Source organism: Pediculus humanus, genomic scaffold (assembly GCF_000006295.1).
Source record: "Pediculus humanus corporis 1103172108281 genomic scaffold, whole genome shotgun sequence".
Taxonomy (NCBI): Eukaryota; Metazoa; Arthropoda; class Insecta; order Psocodea; family Pediculidae; genus Pediculus; species Pediculus humanus.
Window position 1 is genome coordinate 766,825 of NW_002987850.1, and position 25,374 is coordinate 792,198.

The following is a 25,374-nucleotide window of genomic DNA, read 5'->3' on the forward strand; positions in this document are numbered from 1 at the left end:
CATACAAAAACATAAAAATTTAAATTTAAAAACAACCAAACAACCGAACAACCAAACAACCTAACAAAATTATGTTGTTTGTATAAAAAAAATTTTTTTTTTTTTTTTATGAGTAATAAATCTTAAATAGATATTAAATTTAAATATTTTTGAACTAGTTTTTTATAATAATAATAATAATAATAACAGCAGAAAAAACGCACCAGACAGCCAAAGAAGCAGAGACAAAAGGCTGAAATACAGAAATTTGGAAATTGAAATAACCAGGATGTGGGGAACAAAAACAGAAACGATTCCGGTCATCGTGGGAGCATTGGGAGCCATGCCACATTCAATGAAAGGAAACTTAAAGAAGATTATGAGGAACCTAAAAGAAGAAACCATCCAGGAAATCGCACTATGTGGGACGGCCCACATTCTTCGGAAAATATTATAAGTAGCACCACCGAAATTCGAGTATTTATCCCTAAGGAATCGTCGGGTAGAAACCTGGGATAAATGCTTAAAAACCCCGACAAATAAGAGCCTTGTCGTGTTTTTATAGTGAACATAATAATAATAATGATAAACTTACTTCAAAAGTGGAAAAAGTTGTTTGTTTGTTATTCAAATTTTCCCATAAAATTAATTTCATGCTTTTGTTATAAATAAAATTTACCTTTTTTTGGTATCCTATCGATTTGTGTTAATTTTTCCAATGATTCTAATACGATATTATCATCAATATTATTCTTCATCATTATTATCACTATTTGTTTAATGTTTAGCTTTCATAAATTTCCAAAATCCTTTTCTCTCTCTCTCTCTCTCTCTCACATAACAATCACCGTTAAAATATTTTCAAGTCATGTTTTCAATAACTAATTTAACACTAAAATAAATAAATTAAAAATTTGTTATTAAAATAATAATAATAATAATAATAGGAAACGAAGGTAAACGTAAAAAGGGCAACGAGTACATGAAAAATCGTTAATTATATTTATTAATTATAAAAAAAATAAATAAGTTTTAAGACTTATTGACGAGATTAATAATGATTAATAATTTTTTTTGTAATGTCGAAACAATAAATAAATAAAAATTTTTTTTATATATTTTTATAATTGTTTTTAATTTATTTGTACGGGTCAAATATCTTTCATATTTCTTTGTCTTGTAAACAAATCAAATTTGAATAACTACTGTCTGCCCCCTCCCCTCCCCTCCCCCCCCGAAGAATTGGCAACAAAAAAAAAAAAACTTTGTATTAATAATTTTTCTTTTTCTTTTACTCTATTTTTAACTTGACAAGATATTTTGTTTAAATTATTTTATTTTATCTTATTTATTTATTTTTTTTTATTACACGCGTGTATAAAACTTGTTTTTCGGAAAAAAATTCTAGACTCGAAAATATTTGTAATATTTTTATATAATAAAATATGTTTCTCTCTCTCTCTCTCTCTCTCGTTTTGATTCTGCTTTTTTTTTGTTTAAACTTTTTCAATCGATTAAAATGTATTATTTATCGATAAATATATTAAATTGTTTTGTAATAATAATAATAATTAATTTATTACCCTGACGTGTTTTTTTTTTTTTTTTGTAAATTGTTAAATTTCAATTAAAAACAAATAATAATAATAATAATAATAATAATAATTATGATTATATGAAAAGAACAAAAACAAAAAGAATGCGTTATCAACTTTTTTTTTGGATTTTAAAATAACGCGGGAAAATTTATCAATTAAATTATTTAACAAATTAATTTTTTTTTTTTTTTAAAACAAATGACTTTTAATTTATTATTATTATTATTATTATTATTATTATTATTATTATTATTATCACTAATTATTTTATTAATTAATTTTAAAAAATATTTCGTTTAGTCCTCATAGTACAAAATTTTTTTTTTACGTTAAAAAAAAAACAATTATTCGACCGAACTTAAAATTAAATTTAATTTTTTTGTTAAATATATAAATTTAAATAAATTTAAAGAATTTCATTGAGAGAGAGAGAGAGAGAGAGAGGAGACGATAGGTTTACACCTAATAATAATAATAATAATAATAATAAATAAAAATTTGTCGTGACACGCGAACTAAAAAAAAAAAGTAAAACAACGCAAATGATAAAACACACGTTTGACACGAGTTAATGGGGAAAACTAGTACGTTGAAAACACGTTGGTAGTATAATGAAATATTGAATTTATACAGCCTCACGGTTGTCATGGTAACAACAGACGCTTTTTCATTGTCTATTTTAGATATTTACGGTAAAAACAAATCTTATTAGAAAAAAAAAAAAAAAAAAAAAAACCTTTTACTACCTTCATATTTTTCCATATTTTTTTTCTTTTTATAATCTCATATTGCTCGTAAAATTTTGTTTTTTTTTGCTCCATCTTGCGTTTTTTTTCCTTAATTTAAATTTATATTCGATTTAGGATTATATCTGAAACATAAAAAAAAATTTTATATTAAAACTACAACTACAATCATGTTACATTAGTTTTTTTTTTTTTAAAAATTGATTATTAATAATTATCTGAAAAACAAAAACATTAAAAAATTAATTACGGATAAGTAAATCCCCCTCGTTTGATAAGTTAGTTTTTCCTAAAGGAAATCAATTTGTTAGGGAAAAATAAATTGCGTAGAAAAACGAAGGAAACTATTCTGGGGCCACGTTTTCTCGTTTAAACATTTATAAAAACCCAATTTTTGTTCCCGTGTACGTGAATGTTTCTTGAATTTTTTATATTATCACTACTACATATTTTTTTTTTTAATATCATAAACGTCGTGCAACATTGTAAATAAATAACATAAACGTTATTGACCGTTCGCCATAAAAAAATAATGAAAAAGTTAAAAAAAAAAAAAAAAAATTTACCTATACAAATATTTACAAATTTTGGGATTTGGTTCATTCCAAACCAAAACCTTCGGCGTTTGAAATAGCAATTATAAGTTTTTCTTTGAGTATTCCTTTTGTTTCGTATTGTGGTAAAACTAATTGATTGAAACAAGTGTGAGCTTCCGGTAAATTACTGGGACGATTATTGACACGTGTAATTTTAAACGTCATTTCTCCCATACCTCCGACAGGTACTCGATCGCTTCCCGTGGTAAACAAAAGAAATTTTTTTTTCAATTCGTCCGATAATGATTCTAACACGTTCCAGAATTCGCTAAAAAAAAAAAAATTCGAAATTAACATGTTTGGAAACGAGTGAAAAAAAAAGCAGAAGATAAAATATTAAACGTACGTTATTATCGGATCATCCGGCTTGTAACCATCATATTCCGTTACTTTTCTTAATTCGGTTAAATCTATATTTGGTGAGCCGCACACTAACATTTCAACCTCTTCGTGCCTGAGCATCTGACAACAAATCCTTTTCTAAAAAGGTTTTTTTACGTAAATATTAATTAAAATTTGACTTACGATTAATGCGTTCGATGCGCAAACGCTGTGAAAGCCTAAATAAAAAGCTCGAAACTTTTCGTAAATGGAAGCATTTAAAATCCAATTTAAGTAAAGTTCAACGTAAGCATTTCTATTTTCGTTTGTCAGGGGAATATTTTCTCCATTCTCTTTCAATTTATACGTTTTTATTTCGCCATATTCTTCGAGTGATACTTGAAAATTCATGCACATATCCTCTTCTATATTCCCTTCGTAATCTAATAAATCTTTTAATCCTTTTGCGACCTCCTGTTGTAATAAAAATGACGTAACTAAGGTAGTTATTGTTTAAACAGAAAAATCTATCAGGCGAACATAATAATTACTGGCATGATTTCAGATAAATCGTCAATTGTTGGTTCTTTGACGATACCGACGGCAGATGTATCGGCTGAAGGAACAACAGGCGGTGATAAAAGTTTCTTATAACAAATTGATGGAAAATGTAAATCTAAAATTATGGAATTATATACGGCGAGACCCATTAGAACACCTGAAGAATTTTAAATTGCTTTAAATTCGACATGAAACGAAAAAAAATTTTATTGTATAATTTAAAAGAGGTTGATTTACCAATTAAATTGTACTCTCTAAGATTATTTTCTCGCTCGGTACTAAACCAATAACATCTTGAATGAGGATGATAAACAAACATTCCGTAATTCGGATGAAAAATTTCTCTAATCAATAAAAGAAACCATTCTTTCGTGAGTCCTCCCATATCCAATCCAGGTTCTCCTATAAAACTCACTTTCAATTTTTTTTTTAAATCTTTTTGTTTCAAAAAAATTTCATTTAACGAATCACTCACTAAATGAAATCTTCTCACGTGAATATTTAAAAAAAAAATATCTATTTGAGGAGGTTGATGTCTGATTACTTTCGCCACTAACGATTTTCTAGCGGTTAATATCATTTGTTGCTCTGAATCCTAAAAAAAAAAAAAAAAAAAAAAAATTTTTTTATAAAAGATAATTTACGGTAAATCTTTCATAAATATTTTAAAAACATATATACACACTTTTGTTAAAATAAATCTTTTGGCTACGATGCTGAGTACAAAAGGATATTGACAATATGAAAATTGTCCAAAATGTTGCGGATTTTGCCAATTATAATATTCTTGCATTAAATCAATATGATCTAAAGCTGAATTGTAAAATTCGGTGTAGTGGAGAAGATGAGGCGGATCACTAGAATCATTTGCAGCATCTAAAATTGTTTTTCACATTCAATTTTCTTAATCATTTCAATTTTTTTATCTATCGATAAACATACTTAAAAGTGCCAAAACTTTTGCAGCATTTGGAATCCACCATTTGCATTTTCCCATAAATGGCAACCTCTTTTCAGCCGGAGGAAAATGACGAATCGTTATGAATTGAAGAATATGCCTCAAAACCATTCGAAGATTTTTCACTTCTAATCTAAAATTTAAAATTTTTTTTTGAGTTTAGTTAATGGCCGACGTAATAAATAAATTTTTTTTTAATAAAATCGACTTACGTTTTAAACCAGCACACTAGTAATTGATGATCTTCCGTTGGCAATTCAACTATTTGCCTCAGGAGATGAGCAAAAATGGTATAAGTCGACTGAGATGAAAAAACGGGATTTTGTATCAACACGAAATAAGCTCGAACGTTATCTTTAGAATGTAATCTAAAAAAAACAAAAAAAAATTTTTTTTTAACGATTTACATAAAAACAAAAAAAAAAAAAATTTTAATTAATGTAAAATACAACGAACTCTCTTTCTTCTTCAATCAAAGCGTTTACAATCGATTTAAGTACGGCTTTATGAATGAAAGAAGGCATTCCTCTTAAAATATCATGAACTGAATTTATTAAATCCATTTTTAAATCGCTATCTTCCAGTCTCCCGCCTTCCTGATCGGGATCGTTCTAAAAAAAAAAAATTATTAATTTCAGCAGGAATAAAAAAAAAAAAAAAAAAAAAAACATTATAGGTGGTATGTGTAATCTTACTTTAAATAAGGCACATATTTCAGCAAAAGAATCAAAAGTTCTCATGTAAAATCTTTGTACGGTCGCATAATTTTCCGTCTGATGAGCCATGTGTACATCTTGCCTAAAAAAAAAAAAAAAAATTATTTGTGTTAATTTTTACTTAAATTAATTTTTTTTTATAAGTTCTTTAAAAGTGTACAATCAAAGTATTGTACAATCATGCAACACCGCGTGTGTATTTTTACAATTAATAAAAAAAAAAAATATTAAAAACAAAAAAAAAAGGAATTAGGGAATGATCAACTTCTTAAAACCAGTTTTTTTTTTTTTTAAATAAATAAGTTTGTATGAAATTTTGAATTTTTTTTCTTTTTTTTTTGAGTATCTATAGCAACGATGTCAAAACATGTAATTTTAATGAATTAATCGATACTTCGAAAAAGAAGATAATAATAATAATTCAATTTCGGGATAAGATGAGCGTGAAAAAATAAATTATTCAAACACATTATTATCGATAAATTCAAAAATTCAATGAGTAATCCTCCATTTTATGTAAAAATTAACCTCTGATAAATTTTTAAAATTATTTTTTTAAAATGGTGAAACAATGTAACATTTTTACATTATTAACTTAAAAACAAATTTATTAAAAACTTACAAAAATTCTTCCTTGGTTTTGTGTCGTGTTGGATATTGAGGAAAAGATCTAAAACAATTCAGTTCTGAACTGGTAGCAGAATCTAGGCTGAGGGTAGATTTCACTCTTAAACCTTCCATTGCAAGAACACATTTGTTTCCAGAATATGTTTTTGAATCACAGATCTTAAATTAAACAAATTGTAATTTTGTGATGTAACATGTGTGAGAATGGTACTCTCATCAAAATAGGCCGCCATATTTACATTAGGAGGTAGTTTGACATGTGATAGAAATGGATCACTGCTATGGCGTCTACTTCTAAACGTTTCTTCGTTGGTAGTACCAATTGATTTATTGGTATATGGTTGCCGGCAAAAAGGACAAGCTTCTCGAAAAATCTGAGGTGGTGATTCATGATGATGATGATGATGATAGTAATGGTAAGTTGTTATCTGAATAAGGTAAAATAAAAATTACAAGATTTTAATCCGACATTGTATTATTCAATGAAAGAGTTTAAGTAAAAATAAATAAATTTAATTAAGGGATAAACTTACAACGTCATTGTGCGATATTGAATTTGAGGTAACATCTGAACTTGTTTGACGATTTCCATATCCCATTGCTTTTTTAATCTGTGACCAAATCCATCCCATCGCCATTTCTCTTCTTATTACAATTAAATTTCAACATATTTCTTTATGCAAAAATTACGCTTGTTTTTTTTTCTCTAAAAATAATATTATTAATAAAATCAAATTTTTAAATTTAATCTTATGCAAATACTTTTAAGAAGAATACGTTTTATTAAAAGAATGGAAAATGGTTAAAGTGATTAACGGACGGAGAAATTCAAACTTATAAAAATCGACTAATGGTCGTTATAAATTAAAATTTCTGTTAAAGCTCATTTCTGCTCATGCGCAGTAAATTATCGAATCAAAGTAAAAACCTATCATTATATAAATTTAATATGTAATTTTCAATTTTGTTTTTATTTTACTTTATTATTGTCTAAACGATCTTTCCCCATCGAAATTATCTTTTGTTAAAAGAATAAATACGAAAAAACATTTAGTTATTTTACAATTTAATATATAAATTTGATTTGCAAATTTTTGACCAGTATTCTACTGTAGTGATGTGTAGTATTCAGTTTAAAATATTAATTAAGAATTGATTTTAGACTAAAAGCTTACCTCGTTAGCGTTTTTGTAAGGCTTTGAATTTGAATTTTCCAAATCATTCTCTTAAAATTAAAAACTAAAAAACTAAAAACCTTCATTTTTATTTGAATCACCGTAAACGACTTTTAAAAAAACGCATAGGAATGGGAGGCAAAAAAAACGTGTCTTTAGAATAAAAAAAACTTTCACGACTTTGTCGTGTACGACTTACATACGTGTTTAAGTTTAATACTAGCCATATAGTTGGATTTACGTCAATGTATTTTCTTAAAACATCATGAAAAAAACCTTTGAAATACCGTTTTTATTTATTTTATTAATTATTGAATTTACTTCGGCTTTATATTTTCACATAGGAGAAACCGAAAGAAAATGTTTTATAGAAGAAATCCCAGATGAAACTGCTGTAATGGGTAATTAAAATAAATTATAATTTAATTCGGCACAATATAAATTCAAACGTTATTAAAAACAATAATCGATAAAACTTATTTATTTTAGTTAATTATAAAGTTGAATTGCTCGATCCACGTAGTGGTGGTATTATGCCTTCAAGTGCTGGTATTGGTATGCATGTTGAAGTAAGAGACCCCGAAGATAAAACATTATTATCTAGAGTATACAGTTCTGAGGGAAGAATTTCATTTACATCTCATTCGCATGGAGAACACGTTTTATGTATGTCTTCAAATAGTACAAAATGGTTTAGTGGAAGTCAATTGGTAAGGGAGTTTTTGTATTTATTAAACAGTATATAAAATATTAATAATAATATTGATAAATAACTCATTTTAGAGAGTACATTTGGATATTCAAGTCGGTGAACATGCTGTCGATTACAATCACATTGCACAAAAGGAAAAATTATCAGAATTACAATTGCGTTTAAGACAATTATTAGATCAAGTTGAACAAATTGCAAAAGAACAGGATTATCAAAGAGTAAGTTAACTTGTTTTTTTTTAATTAATTCAATCACACACAACTTTAACAAATTTAAAATTTTTTATTATAGTATAGAGAAGAACGTTTTAGACAGACGAGCGAAAGCACAAATTCAAGAGTATTATGGTGGTCTCTAACTCAAACATGTATTCTTATTGCAATGGGAGCCTGGCAAATGAAACATTTGAAAAGTTTTTTCGAAGCTAAAAAATTGGTTTAAATATTTATTATTATTATTATTTAATTATTACTGTTAATAAAATCTTTTTACACTCGTAAATTTTGATTCTTACCATATTAATAAATTATGTCAAGTTTTATCGAGTCACATTATAAATTAACACTAAAATCTAATTAATGTTATTATGGAATTTCGAAACTTATCATAAAAAAAAAAAAAAAAAAAAAACAATTTAGATTTTGATTTACTTTATGATATTTCTGATTAATAATATAACTGTACATTAACAACGAAACAATTTACATTTGTGTATATATATATATATATATATAAAATCAGCCGTAGATAAAAACATTATATATATATATATATTTATCTATATTAAATACATAAACACATACACCATCCTATTATTATTATTATTATCATGTCATTTTCTTTTTATAAATCGAATCACTTTTTGTTACCCTCACAAAAAACAAAAGAGTTCAATTTTAATTAATTTATAATAAAACATTATCGAATACTTATTTTGTTTCATATATAGTGCCAGAAAAATTATTATAAAAAATGTGTTAATTAACAGATAATTAATTTTATGTAAATAAGTAGGGTGATTGACTGAAATAAAAACATTTTTTCATTGACTTCTCTAAATAATATATATATAAAACTTTTTGTTTATTCGACAAGAAGAGTAAGAAAGAAGAATTATTAATCTAACTTGTATTTTTTGTACAATAAATCAATAATTTAACTCGCATATATATATATATATATATATATATATATATATATATATAGTTATTTATCAATTTTACATAAAAATTTTTACCCTAATTTATATAATTTATATATATATATATAAAAAAAACTTTTTCCCAAATCTGGCAAAATAGTGCAAGTTAATAATAATAATAATAATAAAAAACTAAAAAAAAAAATACTCTCATTGATTAATTAATAATTGATGATGCTGATGATGATTATTATTACAATTAATATTATTTTGATTTAATACATTTTATTATCAGGCACTAATTTTTTTATCATCATTAATTGCCCAACTCATTTTATATTATACTTTCCACAACGATATTTAAATACTATTACTTTTATTATATATATATATATTATTATTATTATTATTAAATTTTTTTTTTTTTTTTTATACATTTTGTGATGTCGCCCATAATAATTTACAATTCAACTATTTTTTCAACCTACTTTGCACGTTTTTTTTTTTTTTTTTTGCACTAAAAAGGCCTTTTTTTCATTTTACTATTTATTGACTAAATATTATTATAAATTTTTATCATCTATATATATATATATATATATTTATTTTGATTCGACGCAAAATAATAATAATAATAATAACTAAATAATTTCATTTCGATTAATTAATTGAATGAATATATAAAAAAATCATCAGAGTTTAAAACTCTAACGGTTTTTTTTTTTTCTTTCTCTCTACTATCTAGAATAATAGTAATAAAAAGTGAATACTTTACATTTCGTTTCCTTTTCTTTTCTTTCCTTTTTAAAAGACACGACGAGAAAACAAAATTAATTTAATATTTTACACACGTGAAAGAGGGAGAGAGACAGACAGACAGACAGACAAACGATTTACTGAAAACTTAACACAAAATAAATCCACCATTATCATCATACCCGACAAACAAACACACTACGGGAGGGAATTCAAGTTTGACTATCGATCGATTAATCGATTAAATCGATCGCCCGCTCGCGCAACGGATAAAATTGTAAACAAAAAAAAAAAAGGAACGAATTCAAATCCTAATTGTTTTTCTTCTCAGGCTCGATTCTTTCCATTTTTTTTTTTTTTTTTTTACCCCCATCATCCTTCGGAAACGGAAGATAAACTACTCCTCGTCGATCCAACCGGATGTTGATGATGATGATGATGATCTTGTGATAAATCAGAAAGATCCAGAGGGAGAGCCATAACGGGTCCAAACAATTGTTCTTGTTCGTCCAATTGTTGTATAAATTGTTCTTCCAATTTCTGAAAAATAAATCCGATACGGAATTAATAGGGCGAATCCCCCCCCCCAAAAAAAAAAAAAAAAAAAAAAAACCGTAATAAATTTCTCGACGCGAATAAATAAAATATCGAAAAAAATAAAAAAAAGTTTAAAAGAAAAAATATTTATTAATATGAATGAAGCGTTAGAAAAAAAATTTCATACGCACCCTTTTTGATTTATTTAAAAAAATTTTTCCTCAACCATTATTCAAAGGAAAAACTTCAATGGAATCAAAATGGATAATTAGAAAACGTATGTTATAAAAAACCGCCGTCTTTCATGCATTGATGTGAAAAAGGAAGCGAATAATAATGCTATTAGCGTATATGATAAGCAAATGTTATTTTATTTAATTTGATTGTCTCGTCGCCGCCATTTTTCAAGACGTGACGTAATCACATGTGAAATGTTAAAAGCTCATATTTTAATAAATACATAAATATCCACTATTTACATAATTATTATCATCGTCTTAATTAATTAAATTAATACTTAATACCACTCATCATTGCTAGCATACAAAAAAAGTGATTCAAGCGAAAAAAAAAGCCATTGTTAAAAAAAAAAAATACAAGGCACGATAGTTTTAATAGCAAATGAGCAATTTATACTATAATCCTATATATTATATTATATTAAAAAAAAAAAAAAAAGGCAAATTATATAATAAGCGTATGTACAAACGATATGGGGTAAAGCAAATGACTTTATAGGCTTAAATTAAATCAATTTTTTTTTTTTTACTTATTATTATTATTATTATTATTATTATTTTCTTTTTTTTTTTAGTTCCAACAATAACAAACATAAATAAGACTATGCATTACCGAAAATGATGAAATACAACAAAATTAAATATGTGTGCTCCTTCTGCTGTACATACAAATTATAACAACCTCCTTCCTTACTTCCTTCCTTTATATAAAATATAATCACTCAGCCATTTAATTAATTAATTAATTAATTAATTAATTAATTAAAAAGACTTTGTGACATACAAAATTAATAAATAAAAGGGTAAAGCAATTTCGCACCCGCAAATATTTTTTGTTACTATAAATTTGTTTAAAAAACTTTGTGACGAGTATAAGAATTAAGAAAATTAAAGCGACATTCATTATTTATCTTAGAAAAAAGCTAGCTGCAATTCGCGGGGAGAGAGAGAGAGAGAGAGAGAGAGAGAAAAAAAAAACGTTTCCCCCCCCCCCCTCCTCTTTTATTGCCAATGTTGAAGAACCCTATGAGTAACATTCTCGCAACTTTCCAAACTGGAAGACGAATCCCTCTGACTCCCTTTCGACAAAGACACCCGGGGTATTATGATGGGAGAATCGTGGGATGCTGCGGGAGAATCGGATAGGGAAGGTTCCGTGGGATAACTTCTAACGTGAGGATAAGTTCCAAACATTTTCGGTTTTGAATCGGCAACAAATTTCATTCCGGAATATCCTGACAAAGAAACCGAAGTCATCTGATGAGAGTTTCTGTATTTCACCGGTCCGTATGTTGAATCCAATTCTCTGGCCTGAAGCTCGAAGTCAGATTCCAGTTGCTGCATCAGGGGAAACCCCATTTAAACTCTTTTCTTTCATTTTTTTTTTTTGCACATACTTTTTTTTTGATTTTAAAATTAATTTGAATTTAAATTTAAATTTAATTAATCATCATTTTGATTATTTAGTCAATTTAATTTTAGCCGAGTCAGAAGAAAATTAAAAAAAAAAAAAAAAAAAACTAGATAAAAACAAAGCAGAAAATCATCCCTTAGTTCAATTCAAGAATATTTTTATAATAATAATAATAATAGTAATGCGAAAAAAAAATACTTAGCTGTTCTTTTTTTTTTTTTTTTTGGGCGGGGGGGGGGGTGGGGCGATCCGTTAGGTACCAATCATTTACCGTGCCTAATAAATAATGATAATAATAACTTACTTGTTTTCGAGGTTTCAACTGGGATTTCCATTCTTTCAACTCCCTGTTGTATTCTTCTTCCTGTTCTTTTAATTTTGCCGTTTCGTGTTCCATCAACATTTTCCTTTTTTCGTTTTGTAATTGTTCTAATTCTTTTATGGTGGCCTCGGATGTGGCTCTTAATTCTTCCAACTGACGCTGATGTTTAAGTTCAAACCTTTGTTGTTCGGCTCTGTACCTTTTCTTTTCATTCTCTTGAAACTAAAACGAAAAAACAGGAATGTTAATTTTTTTTTTTTTTTTTTTTTTCCAAGTTTTAGTTCAAAATAATTCCTTACACCTTACCTTTTTCAACCTTTCTCTTTCTGCTTCGGGATCGGGCATTGCACTCATACTAATTCTCATCGATTCCCTAAACATCATTTCGCGAGCTTTCATTTCAGACCTAATCCTTTTCGGAAGCTGCCTCTTTTCGACCGCTTGACGTTTTATCAAATCTTCTTCTTTCCGTTGATTCATTCTTTTTATTTGTTCTAATTCTTTCTCGTGTCTAATCAACATTTGATGCCTTTGTAAAAAGAATATATCTTTCAATTGTCGTTTCGCGAGCTGTTGTTTTTCGTGGATTTGACGTTCTTCCAAATCCCAAAGAGCCGATTCTCTGGCTCTTAATAGCCTTTGCTTTTGTTGTAAAAATTGCCTTTCCATAAGAGCAATTTTTTCCCGATGAGTTTCACTTAGTCTCCTGAGGAGGCTTTCGTGATTCTCGTTCAAGTTTTCAGCAAATTGCTTCTCCTTGAATAAAAAATAAAAAAATAATTAATATTGTTTAAACTTAAATTATTTTTCTCTTAGAACATTCGTTTACAAACTTTTTGCTCGTGTTCCGCCGCGAGAGCTTCTTTCCGCGTTTTAAATATATTTTTACGCTTATCTTTGGGCATCAAATCTATTTCTTGCTTTAACAGACGCATTTCTTGTTTTAAACCTTCCCTAAATTGTTTCAATTCTCTTTCTTGTTCGACTCTGATTTTTTTCGAAGCCGCTCGTAAATCCGATTCTTGCTGTTGTTCTGCTTTTTCCACCTGTTGCCTTTGTTGCCTCGCTAGAGTATCCAAATCCGACTCGTACGTTCTCGTAAGTTGCAATCTTTCTTGTTCAAATCTTTTGTCCTGCTGTTCTTTTGCAAACTGAGCCTTATACGACAAGTCTTGATACTGTTTTTGTTCTTGTTTTTGTAACATTTTCAATTCTCTCAATTCCTGCTTTCGAAACAAGTGATCATCGTAGGTCGCATCGTTCTCATCATCCCCGTAAATGACTTTGCTGGTAGTCGTCGTAACGACCACGCCATCTATTTCAAATTTTCTCGTTCTTTTTCTTGTTTTCTTTTTGTACGCCATCATCTGAATATCTTCTTTAGATCTACCCGGTCGATGTTCCTATAAACGAGACGACCGAAAAAATTTAATAAAAAAATTGATATGACAAAAAAAAAAAAAAAAAATTGTAATTGCAATGAGTTGTAAAAAATTACTCTGGTATATTCTGGTTTTCGCCTCAAAACAAGATCCTCATCCGTATCCGCACTAGCTCTCGAATCTCTACCGGGTCTATTTTCTTTATTGCTTTCTCTACTATCCTGACTCGTGGTGGTCGATATACTTTCGGCATCTGAACGATCCAACGTTTTCGAAGACGTGGGAAGCGTTTGTTGACTTTCGCTGCTTCGTCCGGATAATGATCCACTACTGGAAACCGATCTAGAAGCTGATGAACCGTCTGGAGATTGTCTTTTATCTTGCAGAGGAGTGTTCTTTTGATTCGTTTTATTTTTCTTTCCCTTTAATTATTAACAATTAACGAGTTAATCACAATAATAGAGCTGCGTTTACACGAGTTGTAAAAATATTATCGGCGTCCATCTTACATGTGAATTATTATCGTTATTTTTATTAACTACAATTTGCACATTATCAGGTTGATAAAGATCTCCATTTCTTTTATTTAATGGTATTTTATATCTTTCATTATTAACTGACTCAGTTTCTCCTACGGTCGATCCATCTAAAATTATGGACGTGGCTTTGCTACCATCTTGATCTAAAAAAACGTTTCATACAGTACGTTTCAAAATGAAAAAAAAAAAAAAAAAGTATTTTACTTTAAATTAAAATACCTAAAATAAAACTCGAAGGTTTTTTCTCCTCGTTGTGTCGAGAGCATTGAATCGGATGACTGGAATCGTCACCGACTTTAATTACGCTAACATGACTCATATCTTTTACGTTGGGACGATCAACATCATCTTCTTCCTCAAAGGTCATCTCATCTATGGTTTCTTCCAAATAGGAACCTCTTCTATCGTTAAAACCTATAAAAAAGGTGACAAAAATGAATTTGGAATGCAACAAATCATCATTTTTATTTTTTTTTTTTTTAGATTAGAAAAAAATGACCTACCTCTTCTATCTCTGTCATTAATATAATTCGAATTAACTATAAAAACTTCACTTTCATCCAGTTTTTGCCCTCTCGAAAAACTTGAGTCACTCGTATTATTAACTTCCAAAGAATCTAAAAATTCAAAATCTGAAGAGGATTCGTTAATCTGCGTTTTATTCGTTTCGTTGGCAACAATGGTTACTTCGTTTTGACTTGTTGTTTGGACGGGAGGTCGAGAGGGAAAGTCTCTCGGCATGTGTATTACGGGAGGATGAGTGGTTACAACTGTTACTTGAGAGTAACTATTTGATAACAATGAAGACTCTTCGTTTCTTTTGTCAGTGGTTGTTACCGTGACCGTTGACCCGGTGTTCCCTAAAATGATTAACCACCGTGAGGAAAATAGGGAAAAAAAAAATTACTTCATGTTAATATGTCATCCATCGCGTGCACGTACCAGAGCATACAATAATATCTGTAGAACTCTTTGAACGTGTTTCAACATTTGATTCATCCTTGTGTAATCCTCCTTTATCCTCTTGAATTTCATTTTTAATTTTATTTGTGGCACTAATTAGAGGCGAAATTGGTTTTTCGGTACTTTTTAATGCCTCTCGATCGAACAAGGCTTCCGGAGGCGTTTTAGCAAGAATTTTGGTATTATTATTTACATTTTCCAGGGATTTGGATTGATTTAATTTTGGAAGTATAGGTTGAGGTACAGACTTTGATACGAATTCACTAACACTTGCCGAACTTTTTTGCTGTCCATTAACAACATTTACATTTTGTGATTTGGTCACATCAGTCTTACAAGGCACTGAAGGTGATGGCAACGGTGGTGGTGGAGGAGGAGCTTTACCTTTTCCGCGACTTTTTTCAACATTAGGCTCTGGATCTTTTTTGATCTAAAAGATTACAATGGTAAAAGAGTTAAGATAATGATAAAATTCTTCGAGTAACAATAATAATATTAATTTAAAAATATACGAACAATTTTTTTATCCGATTCTTTGGCTTTCTCTTCTTTTTTTAAACGTTTCCTTTCTAAATCTTCTTCTTTGTCAGCTTCCCTCTTTAACCCTTCATCCTTATTTTGATCAACAATTGTATCTTCTTCAGGCACTGAAATAAAACAAAAAAAAATCTCTCTCATATTTTTAAAAATTCTTAGTTCCAATACAATTAATTAGGTAAAATTACAAAATATTTATTTTACTGGAAAAAATTATAATTAAAAACAACCTTTACCTTTGACTTCATTGTCACTTTTAAGAGACACAGCATCATCTCCAGGTTCCAGATCCAACGGAATTTGAGAAGCGCGATGCTCCTAAAAATAAATAAAATATATATATATTTTTAAAAGAAAATCATAATGATATATAAATTTAAAAAATCATGCTAAAAAAAAAAAAAAAAGTTAAAAGGAACATTGGGAAAATAAATAAATTAAACCTGCAGCTAAAAAAAAAATAATAATAATAATTGAAAGATTTTAAAACGACGGTTTCAAACCGTAATATCATTTAACATATGATATTTTTGACATATTTGGTTGTAAAAAAAATAAAATAAAATAACAGTAATGGCAGAGAATAAAATGGATAACATTTATTCACTCACCAACGCGCTGATAAATTTCCCTACGTTTTTTCTGCTTTTTAATAATTACATCCTGATAGCATGAAATATTTACATAGCTTTTATGATGAAGAAATACAGTTATTAGCTACATGCACCATGCTAATGTAACCAACTGTGTTTTTGGCCACCTAAATTTTGCAATTTATTCGAATATTGTCTTATAAAATGACCAAATATACTTACATCCACTTCATCATCGACCACCTCCTCCTCGACAACTTCAGCTTTATATTCTAATAGTAGGTCTCTTACAGGTTTAGAATCAGATACATTGCATATAAAAGGATGCTGAAAAAAGTAGTTTTATTATTTAGCACAATGTTTTTTTTCTCTCTCCATAAAACTTTTTGAAAATGTGAATAAATTAAAAAATAAAAAGTCTCATATTATAATTTATACCTTTAAAAGTTCTTCAGCCGTGGATCTTTGACTAGGATCCTTCACAAGGCACTTTGCTACAAATTCATTAAATTCCTTAGACCACTGAGATGGCTGATCCAGTTTCGGTGGATCAGACTTTTGAATTTTTAATAAAACTCTCATCGGAGACATCTCATGGTTGGGAGGTTCCATTTGAGCAAATTCGATTAATGTGATGCCAAATGACCATATGTCAACCTTTAATGAAATTTTTAAGGAATTTTTAAAATTTGATAAAAAAAACTGTGAATTAAAAAAAAAAAAAAAAAAAAAAGAATGAAAATACATACTTTAAAATCATAAGGGTTATCCCTAAATGTTTCGCATAAAACAACTTCTGGAGCCATCCAATAAGGTGTCCCAATAAAAGTATCATGTTTTTGAAGAGTATATTTATTTTTAGATGAAACTCCAAAATCTGCTATTTTGACACCCCCATCCATTGTTAACAATACATTTCCAGCTTTTAAGTCTCTGTGAATCACTTTATTCTGATGTAAAAAATTTAAACCCTGGCACATTTGTTGCGATATGTAGGCTATTTGAACCTCTGTTAACGGTTTATCTAATTCAACCATTATAGAATCAAGCGCACCTCCATCACAATATTCAATTAGTATCTAAAAAAAATTAAAAAATAATAAATTACTTTGGTTAAAACAAGTTATAAAAGGTTAAATCCCATTCACATTTAATATTATTAATAAAATTCTTTTTCTTACCCATAGCTTTCCATCTATAAAGTATGATTCATGAAGACCTACAACGTTGGGGTGCTTACATTCGGATAATATATCAATTTCAACGATAAAATCAGATAAATCATCTTCTCCTTCTAAGGCACACATTTTTGCAGCAGCAAGCAACCCAGTTGTTTTATTTTGAGCCTGAAAATTAATTTAACAGTAAATAACAAGCAAATTAATAACTGTAACTTTTAATTTTACATCAGTAAGCGAAACAATACTTATGCAGACTTACTTTGTAAACTTTTCCAAAAGCTCCATCTCCTAATTCTCCAATCATATCCCAATGTTCCTTGGGATCACAATCCATTTGAATGTTATTGAAACCTTTTTTCTTTTTAGCATCACTGGCCCCCAAATGGAGGACCTTTTTTAGATTACTCAAGAAAGACATTGTGAATGATAGTTATTTATAAAAAAATCATGTCAACCGAGAATGAGTTAGTGAAATTATCTTAGTAATATTATCATCATCATCACTCTATGAATGATGATACATTGGTTTAATAAAAACCTTAGTTACTCACTACATATTATTTTGAAAATAAAAAAAAAAAAAAAAAATTGTACCTGAAAAACAAATATTAATGAATTAAACTAACAAATTACACCTCATGAACATTATTATTATTACTTACACAAACAATTTACTTTTTAAACGCAAATCAATGAACTTGAAACTGAACAATATATTTCAAAGAATTGATACTAAGCATTTATTTAGATATAAAACGAGTGAAAAAAACAAACTCTTAATAAAAATTATTACACCAATTTATAAAAAAATAGGTTTTCACAGTTCTTACACATTTTTATATACATATATTTAGAAATGATTTTTAATAATGTATTATATTGATCATCTTTAAAATTAATATCTCATTTATAAACTGTGTCAGAAATTTAGTAAATAATTTTTTTTTCATGAGGTAAAAATAAATATACACATATAAAATAAAGAAAAAATTACTTAACAAGCAGTAAAAATCAAGGTCATCTTTTATTTTCAGGACTTTAAGATAATCAATCGACAGAAAAAAATTGAATTTTTTTTAATCCATCAATAAATAATAAAAAAAAAAAAAAAAAAAATCAGTGACCCAAATATAAATGAATATGTATGATATGATCTAAGAATTTACATTTGCTTGGGGGCATATGAATCAAAAATTTATAAATTTTCATAAAAAGTTGTAGTAAATATATTTCTATCCATAAAAAAAATTTTTAAAGTAATTAACGAAATCAATGAGTTTCGATAATAAATCACGTAATTTAACCCAACATTATTTGTATCATTATTAATCAATAGCACCTGTTTGTTACACATCTCGAGTAGGCCTACCTAAAAGAAGACTTACCGAGGCTGTGCATCCTCAATTATCTTGCAGAAAAAAAAAAAAAAAATTTTTTTTCAAGGTCATTTATATTGACATTCTATGTCAGGGGAAAAAACTTTTCAAATTACGTACTCCAAAAAAAAAAAAAAAAATTAAAAACGATTTCAAATACGGTCCCGTAAACATTTTACTAAAAACTTCACGATAATGATAGAAACTAAAGGGGAAAGGCAGTTGATTTACGTTGAAGCAAATAGGCTTACTCAACCAACAACTGTGTACTAATTCTCGTACATTTAAAAAAAAAAAAAAAACTTACCTCGAAAAAATAAAAAACATAAATTTTTTTTCCCTTTTTTTTTTTTTTTTTTTTTGTTCACTACATTTACATTAAAATTAAATCTGATTGAAACTTTTAACTTCACAACTTTCTATATTTCTTTAATATCCCACGATACAAAATATCCATTTGAACACCACGCCTGAACGTGACATCAGCAACAAAACTAGCATTTAGAAGGCGCTGACTTATTACTTTTCTGCTTTCTCGGAAGTAAGTAAGTATTAATAATGAGATAATTTTGCAAATATTTTGATAAAGGCTTGTACAGTTAATGTGTTGTCTCTTAACAAAATATTATTATTAAATTTTTTTTGCTTATTTATTTATTACTCATATTTAAATTTCACGTGGAATCGTAAAATCCATTTAACCAATAATTTCATTCTCATAATTTTAAATAAAATTGAATTTTAGGTACACTTTATTATTATTATTATTATTATTTGAAAACAATTTTTTTGTCAATAAATTTATCAACCTTACCTTTTAGTATTTGGGGTAAACCCCAAATTTATTTAATATTATGTAATTTTATTAATTTGTTTAAAATATATATTTCAATAATTAAATGATACAAAAAAAAATATTGTCAATATAAAATTATTTTTTTATTAATAATATTTAAATAATTTATCGGTTGATTATTAATAATAAAATAAAACTATTAAAATACATCTGAATAATAATTATTATTAAATCTTTTAAATGTATTAATTACTTTCTTTTTTAATTAAAATTTTCATTTTTTAATTTGTCGTTTTATTATTTTTTTTTTTCGCATATGATTACATACAATCTTTACATAAATTATTAATTTCATGCCAATGAAAAAAAAATTTTTTTTTTCTTATTCTTTATTATAATAATTAGAATTTTTGATTAAACTAAAAAAAAAAAAAAAAAAAAAAAATTATTAGCAATGTGTGAAAAAAAAGAAACATGACTTTCACCATTTTTTTTTTTTTTTTTTGTTCATGAATGTTATTATAGATAAAATTTTACTTTTGACCTTTTTTTTCGAATTTAATTTCATCATAATTATTTTAAAATTTAATTTTCTCTTTATACAAAATTAAATTATTATTATTATTATTTTTTAATTTCATTGTTTACAAAATCAAAAAGAGAGAGAGAGAGAAAACTATTTTACATCTCGTAAGATTTTTATGATGATTACAAAACAAATAAATTTAATTAAATAATTATCATTTTTTTTTTATTATAACTTAAAAAAATATATATATATATATAAATAAATAAAAAAAAATAGTAGATTTTTAAATATTTTTCCTGAGGTGAGAGAAAGTTATAAATAATATCAAACTAGTCGATAATACCCTCACCCCATTTTTGTAAATATAATTCTTGTGTGAATTTTTTTTTTTTAAATCGATAAAATTTTATTAATTAAAATAAAATTTTATTAATTATTCATTGAGTTTTTTTATATATCAATTGATATACAAATAATTCAAAAATAAAAACAAAATTTTTCAAAATTTCAATACAAACAAACAAAAAAAAATTTGTAAATATTTTGTTTCGAGATGAAACGTTTAAAAAAAAATATTTACAAATGTCTCTCGATTATCATTAATTATTTTTTCTTTTTTTTTCTTTTTTTTATCAACAATTCTTAATTATAAATTAAATAAAATAAAAAACAACCAAGGCTGATTTATTTTGTGTAGAAAAATTAAAACATTCTGCAAATTATAAAAAAAATTTACTCGATGAATTTTATTTGGCCTTAAGGAATAATTTTTTTTTTTTTTTTTTAATAATATTGACATGAAATTTTAAATTAGTTAAATTTAATACTTGAGGCAATGACCTACAACAAGTTAACAACAAAATCCCGTTAAAATATTTATTTATTTAAAAAAAAAAAAAAATTCATCAATCAATTATTTATCAAAATAATAATAATAATAAAAATATATACAACTTAACAAATTATTTAAATAAAAAATCTTTTTTTTTTTTTTTTATTATTATTATTTTCATTTCATGAAAAATATAATCGATATCCATACAATTTTAAATAAATAATTTATTATTTTATTTAATAAAAAAATAAATTTTAATTTAATTTAATTTAAATTTTTTTGTTTTGTTTTTTTTTTTTTTGTGTCAGATCAAAATGGCGGAACCCGCCAAAAGAAGAATATGGAAAACCATATTTATTTCAATAATGGATTCGTTTAAGTTATTAAAAATCAAACCCAAATTAAAAGGAATCGATTACAATGGTACGAAATATTACGAAAAAGAAATCACTACGTCTGGTACTCTCAGGAAAAATTCCAGGTACTATCAAGTTCCAGACGATGATTTTTTTCAAAAAATACCACCCGAATGGGAATCGTGGTTGAGACACAAACGAAAAAATCCACCCACGAATGAAGAAATCGAAAGAAATTTAGAAAATTTAAAAATGATTAAAATGAAAGCAGAAAAAATCGATAAAAAAATGAATGCCGTAAATAAAAATGAAATTAAATCAATGGAAAAAATTAAATTTCCCAAACACGATGATTACGAATTACAACCTGGTAGTAAATAAATAAATTATAAATTAATAATAATAATAATAATAATAATGATAGTAAAAAACACTATATAAAAAGACAGTCATTTTATTTATTATTATTTACATTTGTTTTCCTTTTTTTCCTTTTTTTGTTATTACATTTTTTATTTAATTAATTAATTAATTAATTAAAAGAAAAAAAAACTAAATTAGACAATGTGTGTGTTATTTATTACATAATTAAGACTAAATCAACCATTTTTTTTTTTTTTTTTTTTTTTTTTCCCCATAAGGAAGAGAACAACAAACGCAATTATTATTATTATTATTATTATTAATTTTTTTTTTTTTTTTAACGGTATCATCACTAAAAAATCAATAAATATTTTTTTTAATATTATTCACTTTTTTTTTTTGTTACCCTGAAAAGTCACTATGATCAAATAAAACTTGGTCGTATAGAGAACATTTAACTAAACGACCACCGAAATATCTTCCGTTTAATGCATCGCGAGCACTTTCAGCCTCTGGAAAAGATAATAGATAAAAAATAATAATGATAATAATAATACTTTCTTTCATTCCCCCCCCTCTCCCTCCCCCTCCGTGGAAATTATTAACCGTTTTTTCTTCCCACCCCCCCCCATTCAAACAATGAAATTTACTGCAAAATTTTTAAAAGCCTTTTTTAAAAAAAGTTACTCAAGTAAAATAATAATAATAATGATAATAATAATAATAATACTCACCGGATGTTCTAGAAAATTCAACAAAAATTTTAACTATAATGTCCGAATCGTCATTGTCCGATTGTTTTTCGTTATAAATAATAACTCTTTCAACGACGCCATATTTACTACACTCATCTTGTATTTCCTCTTGTAAAGTTTCATCAACTTCCTGCGGTTCGACCATGTTTCGTAACATAATCACTTTACTCTCGACTTTTCTCATTAATTTTTGCATAACTAAATGTCTAGCACTTTGTCCCTTAATTGACATGTTTTCCTGTTGCGACAGGGTTTGAGGTTCCGTTTCGTCGAGCAATTTCTTTTGCAACTCCTCCTGTTGCTTTTGCTGAGCTTGCTCGTGAGCCCGACGAAGAGCATCCTGAGGACTACTCACATTATTTACAATGGGCTGACCGACGACGGTTGGAGTCACCACTATGGGGGGCGCTATTTGCGGAGCACCTATTATTCTTTGAGGCACGGCGAGACCCGGGGGAGATATGATCGCTCCCGGTTGGGCAAACGCCGTTTGAGGCATGACCATGGGAGACACGGTTGGCAGACCAGGGATTGTTGCGATACCCGGAACTGGCAGAGTCGGAGGCAAGGTCGGTATATTCGGTATCATGGCACTGACAGGCGTTCCTAGTTTAGCTAATCCTAGAGTTACAGCATTACTTGCGACGGCATCCATGGCTTGAATTTTAGCAGTTGCAGCTGCGGCGGCTACGGCAGCCGCCGTAGGCATGGCACCTGCTCCGGGTGTCGAAGGTCCCTAAATAAACATCAATTTGTCGCGTTAAAATCTCTTCTAACAAAAAAAATGACTTCCATCATATATATATATATATACGTACAGCTAAAGCATTGGGTGGTGTGATTGCTCTGCCGACACGCAGATATTGACCACCTAAATCGAATAAATTCATTGATCCTATCGCTTCGAGTGCAGATTGTAATGTTTCGTATTCGATGAAACCGTATCCTTTGTGTTTGTTGGGAGCATGCCCTTGAGCTAATTTACAATATTTAATAGATCCGAATGCCTCAAACACGCTGTAAAACATTCAATCACCATGTATATATTATTATTATTATTACTATTCTTTACCTTTGAATTATTTACCTTTGTATGTCCTGCTCTGTAAGATCAGAATGTATCGATGCAACATAGATTCTATTGTAATGCTTGGCTTCTTCTGTTATTTCATCTATAACCGCTTGAGCTTGTGGCATGTTGCTGGGTCGTCCCACCTGTTTATAGTCAACAGGACAATTAATTTGTAATTAACAAAGCGTTCACACCCGTCTGTATAACTATACCTGATTATTTTGTAGTAGAATACACAAACAGCGGATTGGAGTGGATGAGGACGTCAGATAGATAGATAGATAGAGGGACACAAATAAGATAGTTAATTTTTTTTGTTTTTTTTTTTTTTTATAAAATTTTTTAGAATTTTTAAATAAAATAATAATGATAATACTTGTGAAGTAGTAGGTTTTTTTGATACTAATAAATCCTAACAGTCTCCAACTTGTCAAAATATAACCTAAGTAATTTTTTTTTTTTTTTAAGAAACTATCGCAACTAAATTTTTTTTTAATTTTTAATATTCTCAAACTTGAAACCAAAACAAAGGTATTTAATATATATATCATTTTCAATTTCTATCTATATTCGGAAATCTTTTTCTTTTAGCGAGTTCAGAGTTCAATACATACCAACATTTTGACGTAACGAACCTTGGTTACCCAAGCACTCGTAGATATTTGGTTGATTTTCGACTCGTGTCGGTCCGGGTGCAAAGTAACGTTGGATTCTGTGTAGTACGAGACTTAACGGGGTAGTCATTTATTTAATTTTGCATTCGAGTTATATGCATATATATATACATATATCTCGATATGCAAAGATAATAATAATAATAACAAAAAAACAATAAAAACGAAGTGAAAGTATAGTGCTGTACAAAAAAAAAAAATCAGCACTTGAAAATCCCAAAAAAATTTAAAAAAAAGGAGGGGAAACCCCTTTTTAATTCCCCCATTAACAAATCATAATAAATAAATAAATAAAAAACATTTTTTTTTTATAAAATGTCATTCACTTCGTTTTTCTTTTTTTTTTTTTTTATTAAATATCATCATTATCATCAATACAAAATAATAAAAATTTTAATACAATAACGTCGACGATTTCCAAAACCCTATTTTACCTTAAGTTATCCAAACTTTGACTGACACCACCATAGTAATTTCGAACAAAAAGCAATCACAATAGAGTGTAATGGCTACCGTTTAGAAAAAAAAAAAAAAACAAAAAAAATTCAACGGTGAATTTTTTTTTAGTAATAATAATAATAATTAACGGTTCCGTTTAAAAAAAAAAAAAAAATTTAAATTTAAATTTAAAAATTAAAAAATAAATAAATAAAAATAATTTAGCTCAAAACACTATTATTATTATTGCTCTCCGTTGAAATTTAAAGAACGTGGAGATAATGACCCTGGAATGACACGAATAAGGAAGAACTTTTATTTAACCAAATTTAACCCTTTAATTTTTCTTTTTTTTTTTTTTTCGTTCTTGTTGCCCGAATACGATTATAAAAAAAAAAAAAAAAAAAAAAAAAAAAAAATTTTTTTTGCCCCCACAATTTTCTCTTTTCTTTCTTTTCCCGTCCCCCTATTTTTTGCTTTCAATAAAAGTAAAGCAAAAATTGTTACGCGGTTTGGCAAAAAATTTTTTTTTTTTTTTTTTTTTTTATACCCCAACCTAAAAAATTATTATTTTTTTTTTTTTTAAA

The 25,374-nt window shown here is 27.3% G+C and overlaps 6 protein-coding genes across 6 annotated transcripts in view; 1 reads left to right on the top strand and 5 right to left on the bottom strand.

The window, feature by feature from the left end:
- Positions 1-2,922: 2,922 nt before the first annotated feature.
- Positions 2,923-5,544, bottom strand: Phum_PHUM512820 (uncharacterized protein; the record flags this gene model as incomplete). Its single annotated transcript, XM_002431072.1, has 10 exons — positions 2,923-3,187; positions 3,266-3,381; positions 3,445-3,714; positions 3,792-3,958; positions 4,039-4,396; positions 4,487-4,677; positions 4,744-4,892; positions 4,972-5,127; positions 5,216-5,370; positions 5,455-5,544. The coding sequence occupies 10 exons, from the start codon at positions 5,542-5,544 to the stop codon at positions 2,923-2,925; spliced, it is 1,917 nt and encodes a 638-aa protein (XP_002431117.1).
- Positions 5,545-6,093: 549 nt separating this feature from the next.
- On the bottom strand, positions 6,094-6,740 carry Phum_PHUM512830 (uncharacterized protein; the record flags this gene model as incomplete). Its single annotated transcript, XM_002431073.1, has 3 exons — positions 6,094-6,261; positions 6,342-6,530; positions 6,636-6,740. The coding sequence occupies 3 exons, from the start codon at positions 6,738-6,740 to the stop codon at positions 6,094-6,096; spliced, it is 462 nt and encodes a 153-aa protein (XP_002431118.1).
- Positions 6,741-7,542: 802 nt separating this feature from the next.
- Positions 7,543-8,430, top strand: Phum_PHUM512840 (transmembrane emp24 domain-containing protein 9 precursor, putative; the record flags this gene model as incomplete). The annotated part of the gene is made up of 4 exons (XM_002431074.1): positions 7,543-7,678; positions 7,767-7,987; positions 8,061-8,207; positions 8,281-8,430. 4 exons carry the CDS (start codon positions 7,543-7,545, stop codon positions 8,428-8,430), a joined length of 654 nt encoding a protein of 217 aa, XP_002431119.1.
- Positions 8,431-10,258: 1,828 nt separating this feature from the next.
- On the bottom strand, positions 10,259-12,021 carry Phum_PHUM512850 (uncharacterized protein; the record flags this gene model as incomplete). The annotated part of the gene is made up of 5 exons (XM_002431075.1): positions 10,259-10,426; positions 10,903-10,919; positions 11,021-11,066; positions 11,133-11,162; positions 11,686-12,021. 5 exons carry the CDS (start codon positions 12,019-12,021, stop codon positions 10,259-10,261), a joined length of 597 nt encoding a protein of 198 aa, XP_002431120.1.
- A 191-nt stretch (positions 12,022-12,212) lies between these two features.
- On the bottom strand, positions 12,213-18,011 carry Phum_PHUM512860 (polo kinase kinase, putative; the record flags this gene model as incomplete). Its single annotated transcript, XM_002431076.1, has 16 exons — positions 12,213-12,620; positions 12,705-13,154; positions 13,232-13,713; positions 13,789-13,801; positions 13,897-14,196; positions 14,257-14,462; positions 14,551-14,670; positions 14,823-15,179; positions 15,262-15,702; positions 16,047-16,134; positions 16,435-16,507; positions 16,561-16,739; positions 16,851-17,003; positions 17,162-17,491; positions 17,594-17,758; positions 17,853-18,011. 16 exons carry the CDS (start codon positions 18,009-18,011, stop codon positions 12,213-12,215), a joined length of 3,924 nt encoding a protein of 1,307 aa, XP_002431121.1.
- Positions 18,012-22,250: 4,239 nt separating this feature from the next.
- The window catches only part of Phum_PHUM512870 (Poly U-binding-splicing factor half pint, putative), a gene marked incomplete at both ends in the record, with an annotated part of 5,887 nt that continues 2,763 nt past the window's right edge, over positions 22,251-25,374 (bottom strand). The window contains 4 exons of the mRNA XM_002431077.1: positions 22,251-22,360; positions 22,583-23,339; positions 23,422-23,620; positions 23,691-23,818. Coding sequence (XP_002431122.1) covers positions 22,251-22,360; positions 22,583-23,339; positions 23,422-23,620; positions 23,691-23,818 — 1,194 coding nt within the window. The remainder of the gene's footprint in view (positions 22,361-22,582; positions 23,340-23,421; positions 23,621-23,690; positions 23,819-25,374) is intronic.